The 16,139-nt window shown below is 36.3% G+C and overlaps 1 protein-coding gene across 1 annotated transcript in view; it reads left to right on the top strand.

The window, feature by feature from the left end:
* Positions 1-15,821, top strand: part of triqk (triple QxxK/R motif containing) — a 34,994-nt gene extending 19,173 nt beyond the window's left edge. Inside the window, exon 4 of the mRNA XM_067425823.1 lies at positions 13,473-15,821. Coding sequence (XP_067281924.1) covers positions 13,473-13,580 — 108 coding nt within the window. The 3' untranslated portion in view covers positions 13,581-15,821. The remainder of the gene's footprint in view (positions 1-13,472) is intronic.
* The last annotated feature ends 318 nt before the right edge of the window (positions 15,822-16,139 follow it).

The following is a 16,139-nucleotide window of genomic DNA, read 5'->3' as shown; positions in this document are numbered from 1 at the left end:
TAGAACATCTTAGAAGCCACATAGCAAAGCTGAGCAAAAGCCACTTGTGATTTTCCCTGTAAATTTGTGCATAATTTTTTATTTAATTTATTTAAAATATATTAATGTCTGTATTTATTATGTAGATTTTATTGTTAACAGAATTCATCAACTGAATTTTCTTCGTCCCTTTTAATTTTGTCAGTGAGCTTATTTATTTATTTATTTATTTTTGGCATGAGAATTTTGTGGTGCATTATGTTTTATCAATTCTCTCAGAATCCAGAGCTCCATAGAACACTGTAGCCAAAACAGCAAGAATCTGTGCTAAGACCGCTCACTGACAACAATGATCTAAAACTAATTCATAATTAATGAGCTGCAATATTTTCACAGTGGACTGGACAATGCAGGGCATGGCTGCACATAGCTGAATGCTACTGAAAACGTGACATTTGCTTGTATTGGGTTTAGTTTGGTATGAAGAAATCAAATGCGAAGGCTGAAGATTAACTGGTCTTAGCAACTCAATTGTTATTGTAAAAAAGCCAAGCCCTCATTACAATTTTTCTAAGTCTCATTAGTCTTTCATCCAATTACTGAGGCTTAAGGCCTTGTCCACACTAATATGTTTTCACTTGAATATGCATATTTTCCTCTCTGTTTTGACCATCCGTCCACACTGGGATGGTGTTTTTGTCAACGAAGACGGAGCTTTTTTTGAAAACGCTCTCCCAAGTGGAAAAATTTGAAAGCGGTATTTTCACATTGTAGAATGGACGGTGAAAATATTAAAAAACAATGACACATGTTTAGTCATGCGAGGCATATATATCTATGGATATACCAGCATTGTTGCGCCTGCTACTCTCGTAGATGCTTTGTAGAACCTTCATTTCGCATTCAAAGGGCAACAGTTTTAGTCTGAGGGCCACAGTTACTTTGGCAAAGTAAACGGAGGGCCGCACTTTGGACAATTGCAATTAAACATAGTTACATGATTAAATCGTAAAAAATAATTAAATGCATATATGTATAAGGCTTACTTTGACTTTTGACAGCCTATTTGAAGACCTGATACAGTATATATAAATGCAAGGCCTGTCTGACATGCTACTCTAATGTTACAATAACTGGATTTACTTTCAAAGATTAATTTATTACACTACCCTGCATATTGTTCAACTGTCATTCATAGCTGTAGCTATTCAAGATCGAAAACTATTAACAAAACTGCAAATGTATGTGTGCCAGTTACATTAACATACAGACTTCAGGCAAGCTGGCTTGGAATTATCAAATTTACTTGGGGATATCTTCATCACTGAATGAAAAACATATTCAGCTTATTTCACTTCTTTTTTATTTCTTTTTTTTAACATATTTTGTTTAAATCTTTTATAAAATAGAAAAGAATTTAAGTGCAGATCAACTTCATCGCACATATGTTTGCTTGAAAGATAAAGAACAACATGGAATAGTCCTATGTGTCTCACACAATTTTTATTTGATTTAGCTGTATCATCATCACCACCACGTGAAATTGTTAAAGGGGCTTAACTTTATACCATCAATGATCAATACAGACTAACACACTGATAACTAGCTTAATAAAAAGATAAGCCAGCGTCATTTATTATGCATATATTAACCCTTTCACGCTTAATTTTAATATTCTAACTGACTCCCCAGTGAGTTTTTTCAAGGCGATTCCTATTTATGATTGTTCCTCCTTCTAATCTAATCTGCCCGCTAGTGTCGTCTAGCAACTTTCAATACCCTTCTGAGCTGTAATCGCCAAACTCTTGCCGGGCCAATCACATCGTGTATAGAGTCGGTGGGCGGGGCCATAATGACCACTGCAGAGTTGCGTTTGCGTGCTTCTAGTAAACACAGAAACTGGCGAACGGCGGCGGTCTTTCAAATCAGCTTGGACCACGACTCTGGAAGACTTGGAGTTGAGCTTTTCTCTGAGAAAAAAACAAAGAACGGCACTGAAGTCATTCTTAAAAAGGGAAGATGTGTTCGGAGTTTAGCCGACCGGATACGGCGAATGTTTAACCTATCAACAAGCTCCGTTTCAACTTCGTTGCTCTGGTTGGTGTAGCGCTATCCTATCGCGTGCAGAGGGAGTTTGAAAGACAACCGTTTATCCCACCCCTCGGATTGAGCCCTGTCATCGGTGAGTTTCCAGACCAAACATCTTGATGTGGGTCTGGCTTGTCAGGCTATGTGACATCACTGAACATTATAAATACCATGTGTGGGACTGTACTCTCAGGGGTACAGAAGTAAAAATCATATATATGCGACCATAATGATTAAAAGCTTAAACATTTCATTTGTAATCTTGAATAGGACAAAAATTCAACTTTCATCCTAATTGCCAGAACATGGAGCGCATCGCGGGGGCCGGATCCGGACCGCATAGTGCTTCAATCCGGCCCCCGCGATGCGCTCGATGTTCTGGCAATTCTGGCCCGGACCGTATATTGCCCCATGTATGTTTTACACCATATGATTTTGAGTGCGACCTTGATGCAACACTAACTGGTGGAATATTTTGATATGATAAGAATAAGAGTAATAGTACTTTATTATGTCTACTTTTGTGAGCTTTGGTTATGTTTAAAGCATGCGCAGTAAAGTGATTTGGAACATGCTTGAAAATGCTATGTGGAAAGGGAGCTTTATTTTTTTAAATAAATAAAGATTAATGTAGACAAGAAATAGCCTAAATCTGAGGAAATTATGAATTCCATGTGCATGTGTTTTTTAATTTTTAATTTTTTTAACCTTCTTGTCCATAATGTTCATTTGGTACACTACTAAACGTCTTTCCACAGGTATGTGTGAAGCCTATGAGCTCAGTGGTTAAACTATGTGTTTACTGCTGAAAGCAATGTCCCCCCATTCTGTCAGAATTGTAGTTTATTGCATACAGATTTGGTCATTGCTTGGCACGTTTCTGAGGAACATGGACGGCGATTTGTTTGTTCTGGTTCGTAATGTGACTAATGGACCCCTGAGCTCCACACTTGAGTTTTGTTCTGGTGTGTGCTTCTCTGTGGTATGCCTCCTTGGCTTTGTTTTTTTCTGAGGAGTTGACTCATACTTTTACCACTTGTTTTTCCACAGGCCATTTTCTCTGGCTGTGCATGCTTGGCAGGTGGCTTTCCGTCTATGACCATACCTCACTCAACCCGCTAAAACGCTCGCACATTCGTCTTTTTCACCTTCCATCATTATTTTGCGCCGGTCCAATTTGTGAGCGCTGTATGAGGCTCTGGAGAGCAGGTTGAGGCTGAGTTTCGGGCTGTCTTGGGGTCTGTGTTGGCATCACACGCAATCTGCTGTTCTCCACGCGGTGGCCAGTTGGTTTGCTGGGATGTTGCCTGCCAGCTCGGGGAGGCAGCGGGCGCTCGACCACCTGCTGTGGGCACTGCTTGGCTCCCTGGTGCCTGGCTGAGCGGATGGCATCACCTGGCACAGAGTAGAGGTGCTGGCGGCCACAGCTGTGTGGGGCGCCTGGCCTAAAATAATCAGTGCCAACTCACTAGCCCTGGAGCTGAATATTGTGAGCCTGCTGGCCAACTTTAACTGTTTCACTCTTCACTACATTCCATTGCATGCATGCATAAGTCAGTGATTTTTATTTTCTGAAATATCTGAAAAAGTCATAGTAGTACCATGTTTTTCGGGCATGTTGGACCACTGGGCCTATGAATTAAGTATAATTTTATTGGAACAATACTTAGAATTCACTTAAATTGTGTCAGTTCAACTTCCTTGTGAACTGGAGTCAAGACAATTTAAATAAAATTTGGGATGCACAGATATTGCGATATTGAAATTCTGTTCTGTCTAAAATTAAAAATAAAACACTAAATCAATAACACACTGTAAAAAATTATTTCGAAAAAAGTTACCTGGTTGCCTTAAAATTTTGAGTTCATTGAAATTAAAATCTTTAGTTAATACAATGAACATTTTTTGAGATTCGACAACCTTTATTAAAATATTATTAAAAGATTTTGTAAGCATATTGAGTAATTGTGTGTTTTATTTCTGATGACGCAGTGAAACATGGCAAATAGGGCTATTTTCATGATTTATCAAAAAAATTGTGGTTCAGATACAAAAATATTTTGAGTTTCTATTTATTAAACATTTCCTTCATTATATTCACTTAAAATTTTTAATTTCAATAAACTTAAAATTTTAAGGCAACCAGGTTTGTTACTTTTTTAAGTTAAACCAACAAAAACATGCTTAATGTTTTTACAGTGCAAAAAACGTTTCCGTAGTAGTATGTTTTTGGACATGTTGTTAAAGGGATAGTTCACCCAAAAATTTAAATTCTGTCATCATTTACGCACCCTCATGTTTTTCCAAACGTGTATAGTTTCTTTCTTCTGCTGAACACAAAAGAAGATATTTGGTAGAATGTTTGTAACCAAGCAGATAGAGATAGAACCACTCTTTATCATATTTTTTCCCTACCATGCGGTAGTAAATTGTTGCTCTATCGGCTTTGTTACAAACATTCTTCCAAATATCTTCTTTTGTGTCCAGCAGAACAAAGAAACTAATACAGGTTTAGACCAACATGAAAGTGAGTAAATGATGACCGAATTCCCATTTTTGAGTGAACTGTCCCTTTAAGGTGAGACTTTCTGGCACAAGACACAGTCACCAACCCCCTAAATAAAGTATATTCTAAATTTTTAATTATATTTTGGGTACATAAATATTACAACCCTGGTCAATGCCGATATTATTTTTTGTGTTTTTACTGATAAGCAATAAATTGGAACTACTATGGTACTATTATGACTTTTTCAGATATTTCAGAACCTTAAATAAGAATCACTGTTATAGTCAAATGTTATACTCTTTTGTCTAAGTCAATTAACAAATAAAACACTAAATCAATAATAATAAAAAATCAATACTAAAAATAAAAAGTTAAAACTAATCTTTTTAAATACTAAAAATAAAATTAGAATTACAGTGTGAAAATATATATTTTTGTTTTGAGATTTGATATAACAGTGTTATTAAATAGATTAACTTTCAGTAAGCGTTTAATGATGGCAAAGGTAATCTAAATGTAAAAATAGAGGAAATGAACGTGCACTTTATATACAATATCAACTGTTAAATAAATCTCTATTATCTGCCAATAATGCACTAATAATATCGTGCATCCCTAAACTAAATAGTCCCTGTGCTATTTTATAAAAGAGTATTTTACATTATGTTTGTATGTGGCCACAGATCTGTTAGCAAACTGTGTTTATGAGTCCCATTCACACCCCTGCGTTTTTTCCAGTCTGTCGACACTCGTATGAGTGAAACTCTCATTTTTATGCCCCTCACACACACCGTTCCTCTCTCAGAAACACACCGCAGCACAGCAGCCAGCGGTCGGTAGAGGGTGAGGTATTACAGCACACCTGGGTCGGCCTGAGATAACTACACAACCACTTAACACTGGGGGGGGAAATCCCACTTCAGCTGTTTCTGTTGGACGCGGATGCTGGTATGCCGTACCGCACCTGGCCGTAAGGGCTGATGTTATGAATACAGGACTATATGAGAAAATACCACAGAATTTTGTGAAACTAGAAGACCGTGAGAATTCATACAAGGACACATGAGGAGACGTGCGTGTGTGTGTGTGTAAGAGCCAGTGGCCTGTCGCCAGATGAATGGGAACTCACTCCCGGCATGCCACAGCTGCTGCTGAGAGCCACATGATGCTGTTGGGAATATTCCAGCGTTTTCCATCAGAATGTGGGAGACTGAAGCGTAGGCCGCTGAATTATTAGCTTCCTCACGACAACGAGGTCCCCTCTCTTCTCTCACATACCTTCATCTGACAATTTCATTTTCACACAGCCTCGTCTGGACTTACTTTACGTCTTCTTCGCATAAAAAAATATGAATCCGCATCTGTATTCATGGCTTTTTACTTGCCTTTTTAAGAAAGGATTTTTTTGGTCAATGACGTGATTCTCCTTTTATTTGCTGTCCAGAACTTTTAAACATTGTTTTAGTAATTGTAATAAATCTAACAGAAAATAAAATATACAGATGAGCCAAAACATTATGCAAAACTTAAAACTAACTGAAATAAAATAAGTTGAAATTTAAGTAATGAAATGTCTAAAACCGGGGAAAAATAAAATAAAACAAATATGAATGTAAAAGCTAATGTAAAATATGAATACATAAAAGCAAGATTAGTCATTATGTGATCCTGAACCACAAAACAAGTCATAACTCACATGGATATATTTGTTGCAATAGCCAACAATACATTTAATAATTTGTATTAGTTAAAATGATAGATTTTTCTATTATGCCAAAAAAAACATAAGGATATTAACTAACGATTATGTTCCATGAAGATAGTAAAGACATTTTCGACTGTAAAAATGTATTATTATTAGTAGTAATATGCCAGGTACTTCATTCAGACAACTTTAAAGATGATTTTCTCAATATTTAGATGATTTTTCACCCTCAGATTGCAGATTTTCCAGTTTCCAAATATTGCCATATCCTAGCAAACCATACATCAATGGAAAGCTTATTTATTCAGCTTTCAGATTATGTATAAATCTCAGTTTTAAAAGAATTGACCCTTATGACTGGTTTTGTGGTCACATAGGGAGTAAATAAGAAAACTTTATGCTCTTCATATTTCAAAAATTTGTAATGATGGTAAGTGTGTACACTAAACGTATTAAAAAAAAAATGTTAAAATGTTGTGTTTTTTCCCATAGATGTGTAATTTCTTATTTTTATCCTCTTGGACAGTCATTGACCTTATTGTAAGCAGGACACATTTGAACTACTTTGTCCCTCCGTTGTTACTTAAGCCTTTTTTTTTTTTAAATGTGGAAACATTTGCCACACAAAAGACAAAACGCAAAACAATTCCCTTTAGATGCGATGACACTTATGCTCTGACACAAAGCGGTTAAATAAAGAACGTGAATCAGCGCGAGCCTCTGGTAATGTATGAAACTGAAGTGCATGAAATTTAAAAGTTTTCCAATTAAGAGAGGCTTAAGCTGTTTGGAGTCTGGCTGGAACAAGATAAATGCAGCGGGCAGCGAGTGCTAATGAGGACATACACACTGATGACTGCTGCAGCGGCTTGTACACAGATAGTCATGGCTGTCGTGGAGGCTTTTAATAGCCCCTTACAATTTATCTGCTAGAATTATTATTAGCCTCCTGTTTGCTGGGTGGCTTATCTCTGCCTGCTCGGGGTGGATTTGCTTGCTGCTCTGCGTTTGATGTGTGTGTGTGTGTGTGTCTGTGTGTGTGTATGTGTGTGTGCATGCATGTGTTTGTGTGAATGAACACAGGAGGGGAATAGATGAATGTGTGTGATATTATTTAACTTTTCTGTCTTTCTGTATAGCTTTCGTTATTTTTCTCTGTGCTCCTGTCTTTGAAGAACGTACATACTTTAATAAGACTGCAAGAGGATGCATGATGCCATGGATGGATTACTGATCAAACAACAGCAGCAGCCCATAGGCAAAGTTATTCGCATTCATCACATTCATTTGGCTTATTAACAAATTGAGGTCTTGTTTAAAATAACAGATTATGCATTATCGCTCCCCTTTATTCATGTTGTGCTCCTGTTTACATACCCCATACATAATTTGTTAGATCTTCAGCAAAATAAATATATTTATTTATTTGTTCATAATATTTTGTGCTGCCTCCTTGAGAATTTTCCACAGAGCAACACAACACAACTGTTATTCCTGTTATATAATGGCGGTTCTATTTTAAAGGTTCCTAATTTTGTTTTGGACCATCTCCTACAAAGAGTTTACATGCGTTCAAGATCCAAAAACCCATACATTTTCTCATAATATACATACATTGAACATCACCTAATTTCTGAAAAGACTCTGAAAAGGGTTTATTTGAAGATTCAGTCTTTCTAAACCCATCCTTTTTTGAGAGCCTACCGTGTTTAATTGGGGTTGGAGCTAAATTTTGCAAGACAATGGCCCTCCAGGAGCTGCAGCTTACAACGGTCTTCCTCAGTGCTTGATACAAATATTCCAAATGTCGGCGTCGTATTTTACGGATCGATTTGAGCCTAAGTCCTCGTCGTTTTGGAAGCGCGTGCAAATTAGTAGCTGTAACTGAAAACCACGTCTTCTCGACATGTCAACAAAACAAACCTAGTCTCAGCCTCAGACATCACACCTACCTTGGCTGAACGTCTGATGCATATGGTACACTTATCTTGAAACACTTCAGGAGATTCAAAGTCGTCATCTGATTGGTTAAAATTCGACAGGATGTCCGCGAGATGTGTGTGTTGCGTTAACGGTCTGCCTGGAAACGATTGCTGTGATGTAGGCTTGTTACAATTGTCGGTGTTGCTTGTGTTACTGGTGTTCAGACTCAACACCAGTTACATCACTTGCCCACTGTGGCCCGGCCCAAACTGTAATTTCGATTTTTTTATAGTAATAAAATAATTTATTTCAGTTAGAAAACCGAAAATACATATAAATACTGAAGATGTCTGCTTAATAAAGCATGATCTGATAAGCGTTGCAGCACAGACCAGCAGCAGGATTCAGATTTAATTCATCGGGAGCGAGGAGCTCACTGAGATGATCGCAGAAGATAAAAGCGCTTATTTAATTGTCACTCAAATTTGTCATTGTACTGTTTTGTTGTGTTTTTCATTAAGTTTCATTAGTTCCTTAATAGACTAATGAACCCACAATTCAAGCAACCCACAGCTGAATTGGCACTAATTCAAAACCGGAACTGAAATGTGCACGGCCGAACTGTCCTTCATTCACGGCTTTAGTAAATTCCATTTAGTGTGGACTGGCCCATTTTCAGTTCATTGCTATGGAAGCTTTTCTTTCATAGGAATTCATTAAAACTCGCTTTGCTTTACTTCATTATGAATGCTCAAGCAGTTGTGTGTATTTTACTTTCGGTTTAGATAGAATTAGTATTTAAAAGTCCCTCACTGTCACATCCCTACTGTGATGCTAAACTCCCTCATGGAAGAAGAGCGCTGTCGTGTTTACAGCTGTGACAATGAGCACTTACAGGATACACAAAACGCTGGATTTTCAAAAGTATGTAAAGTTTGCGGCTCCATTGTTGCAGTAAACTTACACAATGTTCTTGAAAGGGTAACTAAACCCGAATTGTTATTATTGTTATTACAATAATATCAAAACTATATATATATATATTGTTAATGATCTTCAAAACTTTATTAGTGCTGTTCATTGGTTGGAATAAATGTTTTGATATTTGAGTATAAACTGTTTTAATTTTATAATATATAGATGGAGTGTTGCCCTCGTTGTTTGTCATCGTGACGTATACAGGCTCTGCCCCTGAAAAACCATTAAAAAATATTATTCCATCCAAACCACTGTAGCAAGTCAAGAGTTTCCAGATACACTGCAAAAAATGCTTTTCTTACTTAGTATTTTTGTCATGTTTCTAGTCAAAATATCGAAAAAATTCTTACTTTAAGAAACACTTACTAGACAAGAAAAATTGTAATTTTGGGAAAAAATACTCAAAATTAAAAGTATTTGCTTAATTTTTTTGTGCTTATTTTCTGTTTGAATTAAGATTATTTTGCTTACCCATTGGCAGATTATTTAGCTTATTTTAATCAAAAACTCTCTTAATTACTTTTGCTTGTCTAGTAAATACTTTTTGGTTTAAGAATTTTTAGATGTTTGGACTAGAAACAAGACAAAAATATGAATTAAGATATTTTTATGTTGGCTTACTGTCAGCAACGGTGAAAATATAATGGTCCAGATCCGTGTCGACTGTGCATAACATCGGCTGAGCACAGTTGTATTCGCACTAGCTGACAGGCATGTTTTTCTGAATGGGCCAGCATCGGCTGAACGCAGTTGTACAGGTGTCAGGTCCATCCTCATCAGTGTAGGGGTGTGTGAATTTACGTACGGCCCGAGTTCGTTTTGCCAAAGGCAGGCCACTGCTATAATTAAATTCTGAGGAGGGTACTGCAGACCATTTTGTCAGGTCAGCTGCCAATCAATCCATCACTGCGGGTATCAGGTGCAACCCCTTAGCCCCGCCCTTGGTTCATCCCCTCTGTCTTTACTGGGCTCTGCCCACTTTTCCAGCATTTTTCAAATATTGCAAGTGGGTGGAGTTAGGCTTTGACCAGGGGTTGAGTTACCCTTTAAATTTATAATTCATAGACACACACATAGATGTTTTCACCCCATAAACATAATGCAGATCCAAATTAACTGTGATTGGTTGAACTTTAAATGAAACCTGGGCGGTCCTTGACCACTGAAAGCTGCGATAGTGTCCCGACCTTCTGCCGTCAGTCTGAAACAAGGATGGAAATTAACTTTTTTGTCCCACTGTGGCTGGTTTATTTCAAAATCTACCAGCCACTCAATGTTTTTACCAGACACTTTCTTGTTTTTAACCGACAATGTGTAACTGCATGTGAAAATTAGTACTTCATTTTTCAATACTAAAGCAGTTTATTTAATCTCAAGTCTCAATGAAATACTGACTTTTTCTCTTTCTCTCTTATATAATTATACATTATGCAAATATTTAGCACATTACAACAATGCACAGTATAAAATAATATTTAAACTAAAATATTTAACTTGACCTCCCTTATGTGTACATTAAATAATAATGCACAGGTCTACTGACCTGCAGAAAGGTACAGAAATTAAATAAAGTAATCAAATGTAAAATAACTGCATACTTTAAATTAAATATTAATACTTATTAAACTTACAAAAACTATTCAATCAAGAGCAGTGAGTGAAGTCCTTATCTTTTGTTTGACATTAAACAGACAGCAGTAAAGGGTACTGCCCCTTTAAGACCTAATGCGGGATATGCGTCATCTTTCTTGACTGTATAAACTTCTGTTAAGGCATATACAGACTATGTCTGCTTGGATACTCATCAAGATAGACATGTTGACATGCTTCTTGTGTGAGTTTGGCCATTCAAGCGCAAGACTTGAAAGATAACTCAATATTTGCGTGCTGTGAGACGTGTGCGTGCTTTCGGATGAGTGCGCAAATCTTCTCACTCGCGTCTTCTGGCACTACATCCGGGGGATGACGGTGAAAATGACATATTTGAACATAGGGGAGCATTCGCATGCATTGCACAAAGTTTACAAAGAGGTGAAACAGTCTGCTATTTTTATTTACCTGCCATGGTAGCCGAGTTTACCCACCACAACTCAAAATCACCGGTATTTGGCTGGTGGCGCGTGTTAATTTCCATCCCTGGTCTGAAGGTCTGGCTACTCGAGACTAACACAAACCAAACTCTTCCAGGCCTCAGCTGCAATTACAGTGTTTGAGAGCAGGTCAAAGTAGATGCTGTTAGCGGGCAAATCTGTTAGTAGATGCTGTTAGCTGTTAACTTCATTTAACATGCACTTTGATCTTTGCAGACATTTTACATTCACATACAGTTAGCTATATTGCATACTATATGAAAGGTAATATTAATATATATATATATATATATATATATATATATATATATATATATATATATATATATATATATATATATATATATATATATATATATATATATATATATAATAGAAAGAAAAAAACTTCTGCAGGGGGTGTATAAACTTATGAGCAGAACTTTGCCATAAAAAAAGTTTAATTTAGCTTTTAATTTATCCTTGCAATTTTCTCTAATTGGTATTCATGTTTAATAAAACATCAACTTCTAGTACACTGAGACAAAAATAAATCTCACAAGCACAAAAGTTTTGATTAGAAAGTTTGATAACGAGTTATCAAGATAAAGAACAATTGCTTAGTTAAATACTTGAGTGCTTCTAATGAAACAGGTTGATGAGGATTGTAATTTAACACAAAAGGTAATAAATGACTGCTTTAAATCTAATTCATGCTTGAATACCACTCCTTCAGCCATCATCAATTTAGCTCGGGCATTAAGCTCCCAACAACTCTTAATTAGAACAAAGACATTTCTGGGAGATTAACTTTCTCTGAGCCTGCTGGGTCTGCCAAACCCTATTTGTGTCACAGCGAGAGATAAAGAGCTCCAAATATACTGATACTTTTGCTGAACATTTGTGGTAGAATTACATATCAGTGTTTGGTTATGATCAGTCTGGAGTCTGTGATCATGCAAAGAAAAAGGAGAGGGTTTCATTCTTTCGTAAGCTTCTAGGGCATGGCATTGCAAATTTTAGGAAATTTTAAAGTAATTCAATAATGTATATTTTTGTGTATTATGTGTATTTTTTAATATTTCAGCATGAACATTCTAATAACATTCTTTTTTCAGGCTTCCTTATTAGTATAGATCAAAAAGGTTACTGTTAGATTATAGAATCATGGGCAGGTTCTTCATTACTGTTGGTTTCTGGGGTTTATAAAGCATTGATTTTTCTGAAGAACTATCGAATAAAAGGTTCTTGGTTGAACTTTAAAATGTTCTTCTATGGCATCAGACTGTCTTTTTGTTTCAGATCTGTGTTTGTAAGAATGAACCAACACATTTCAGAACACATTGGAGTCATTTAATGTTTCTACACTGAAGTCATGGTTTAAAACAATTAGTTTAAATAGACCCTCATCACAATGTTTAACATTTAAGGGCTTTCACCCCGATGGAACGTGTTAGTTCCTGTAACTATTGGTGGAAGTACTCGCTTTTGCCGTGATCGCACCACAGGAACTGAGATGAATTTTAGAACATTTTTGGGGTCTAAATAAGCTCCTGCGTCTAACCCAGCAAAATAGGAACTACTGGTGACATAAATATACATTGATTGGCAAAATGCATGCGATACAAAAAACGAGATCTGTTCATTTTTATGAAGCCATGTAAACAGTTTGCATATACTTACTACCAACCGACCAAATGCGGGTGAATTTCAGCAGTGGTGTTTAACACAGTCACTCCTACTGGTACACTTTGGTGGGTTGAATCTTATATATAGACATTTTTCAATTGTCTTTTTAAAAGGCAACTGAAATAATAAACTTAGTGCAATAGTGATACAGAATTTTTTTCAAAACTAAAATATCCCAACCGCTATTTATTTTAATTTTTTTTGGTGTTATAGAACTTCAATTTTGGATGGGAATGAGCGTATTGCGCATATTTGACACATTCCCGCAGATTTTGTGCTCACACCCTAAGCGCGTGAACAAAAAGTGACTTCTCAGTACTAATTTGAGTTCTTTTTCACTGCTTATTGTGCTTAAACTGTCAAATACACACAAAATAATGTCAAAATGCCTGTCTTGGTGAGTATTCACGTAAACACAGTCAGTTATGTATTAAGTGAATGTAAACAGTTGAAAGAGCCCTGGGAGCAAGAGATTTTGTTTTTGCGGAGTATGTAATGGCCTTGAACCGTTTTTCTTTTGCTTTGATTGCAGGACATCATATTGGTGATTGTGGCTGTTCTGGTCTTCCTGCTAGGCGTTTATGCATTCTTCTACCTCAACCTGAGCACCGAGCTGGATCTAGACTTGGACATGGACTGAAGGACTTTCTCAGATATGCCATCTCAGTGTGGATGGACCCATGCGCCATTCATGAAGTGCCAGCAGTTTCATAGTATTACACATTCCCTATCATTGTCCCCTTCTATGCCTTTTAAACCAGCAGAAATTGCGTGAAATGAACAAAGATCAGTCTTAAAGTGCGTAGAAGCTCAAGAGAGGTTTTTTTTCCCTCCAGTATTTATCCTTTATAACCTTTTTGATTATTAATAAAGCTCCACATGCTCTACAGCTTTAATATTACAAGAACCAACTTGTTTTTTTCTTTGGATCTTTTGGTTTTAAAAGGATAGTTCACCCACAAATCATATTTCTGTCATCTTCAACTCTCTCATATCTTTTGAAATGCATTTGGCTTTCTGCATGAAGCACAAAAGTTATTTATAGCAGAATTTCCAGGCTGTTGTTTTTATACAATCAAAGGTAGATTTGCACTGTATAACAACTTAAATTTCCGTGATTTTTACACAAAGCTAATGCTTCACGAGACTTGGAATAATACTTTTATAATACTTATGCATGATGCTTTGTAAAGTTTGAAAGCTCCTTGCTCGCCTTTGTTTTGATTATATATAATATAAAATTAGAAAGCAGCTTCTAAACTTCTAAATTCATACAGGTTGGAAATGATATGAATGATGACAGAATCTTTTTTGAGAGGGTGAACTATCCCTTCAACCCCATATGGTGGTCTTTGCGTGGCAGTCAACAATTGTTTTTTTTTCTTTCAATAAAATATAAAATAAATGTACTATATTTTAGTTAGATAATGTTTTTATCTGATATTTAGTATTTTTACGGATTGTGATATGAAATTGTACTTAAACATGTTTTCCTCCATGAATCTAAACATTTTGTGTTCCAAATTTAAGGTTGATATCTCAAAAAATTAGCTTTCAGTAAGATTTAGTTTGAGCGCAGAACCAAATGTTCCCATAGATTAAATTAATTTCCCATTTTTTCCCCCAATATGGTCATTTTTGACCACAAGGAGTACTGAGGAGTAACTGATTATGATTTCATTTTTTTCAGGACCATTTAACCTTTTTAAATCATGTCTGTGATTTATTTATTTATTTTCACAAAGCAAGTGCCAAAACCTTTACCAACTTTTGTACCATTCCAATGAAGTAAAACAATTCTACAAAAACAAAACAAAATGTAAAATGTTTCAAAAATGAAGGAAGAACACCAAAGGGTTAAATGTTTATCACACTATTGTGTAATAGCACACATGGTTTCATTTTTTAATCAGATGTTTGGCCTTACCTGCACATGCAAATTTATTTCAATATCTTTTCTTCCATCCTGTGGAGAATTTTTATTTATTTATTTTTTTAATAATCAGGTAGACAAAAAGGTATGTTGCATTCCATACAACAAACACCTTATAGATCTAGACATCTTAATGCTGGAGATCAGGGGTAATCTGTGATCTTTTTTGTTTGTGTAATGCTTGCATTCTCTGTCTCATCGCACAGCTCGTTAGCATATCAAACATCTGAAACTTTAGATAATGAAAGCCGAAAGAGCATCAGTGAAGACGCCAAACATTACCATGTAGACCTTGATGTGCTCTCTGCTTTTGTATGCATGTGTGTGACCTCTAGAGACACGTATAGTACAGAACTTGAAGCATTATCAATCAGCGAGGTGCTGTTACTTTTAGCTAGTGTGCGTCTTTTGATGTATCTCAGAAGATAAAACGCATGGCCTTGCCTTGGTCTCTGACATCCAGTGCTTCCTTTACACACTGCTGGGCCTGTGTGTGTGCATTCATGGGAGAAAAGAGAGACCGTAGGGTGGGAAATGAAAGGCTGAAGCTGATGACATTCAAAGTTCATTTACATTCTCTTTGTATAGCGCATTGGATCTCGTACAAACGCACAGCAACGACTTATTTCGTTCCAGGCCGTGAGAGATGTTTTATCTTTCCCTGCATGAGGTGTATGTCTCTAACTCAGGACAACTGCTTTTCTGCTCAAACCTTATTTTCCTGGGATGTCTGACTGTTATCATTAATTCAGGGATTGATACCCTATTGAACAAAACATTTTTGTAGTCTGTCTTTGATTTAGACTCAAGAGCTTTCCAAATTCTTTCATAGTGAGATTGAACTAAACCAAAACAAAGATTCTCATGTTCCTTGTTGACTGTTTTGCTTGTTTTTCTTCTCTTGTTTCTATCATACTTGAGATAAAATAATAAACATTGTCAAACCACGTTGATACTGATAAAAGCTTATTGTGTTCATTTTTGAAATCGTATAACAATGTTGAGCTTATAAATAGTATCTGTTTCAGAGCCTTGTGGCGTTCGACTTGATAATGCCAAATAAACACACACTACAAGACTGAAGCACATCGCCCTGTGCACATTTAAAGACTCCAGCTGCGTTCAGATTCATCAGGGAAGGATATCTTAGGATATCTAAATTTGGGGGTTTTGGTTCGCTTAAAGGGATAGTTCACCCAAAAAAGGGATAGTTGTTCATGTTGTTCTAAACCCATTCTTGGGTTTGTTCTAAACCCATTCACACTT

This window comes from Pseudorasbora parva, chromosome 19 (assembly GCF_024679245.1).
Source record: "Pseudorasbora parva isolate DD20220531a chromosome 19, ASM2467924v1, whole genome shotgun sequence".
Classification (NCBI taxonomy): Eukaryota; Metazoa; Chordata; class Actinopteri; order Cypriniformes; family Gobionidae; genus Pseudorasbora; species Pseudorasbora parva.
This window is presented reverse-complemented; position numbering and strand designations above follow the sequence as displayed.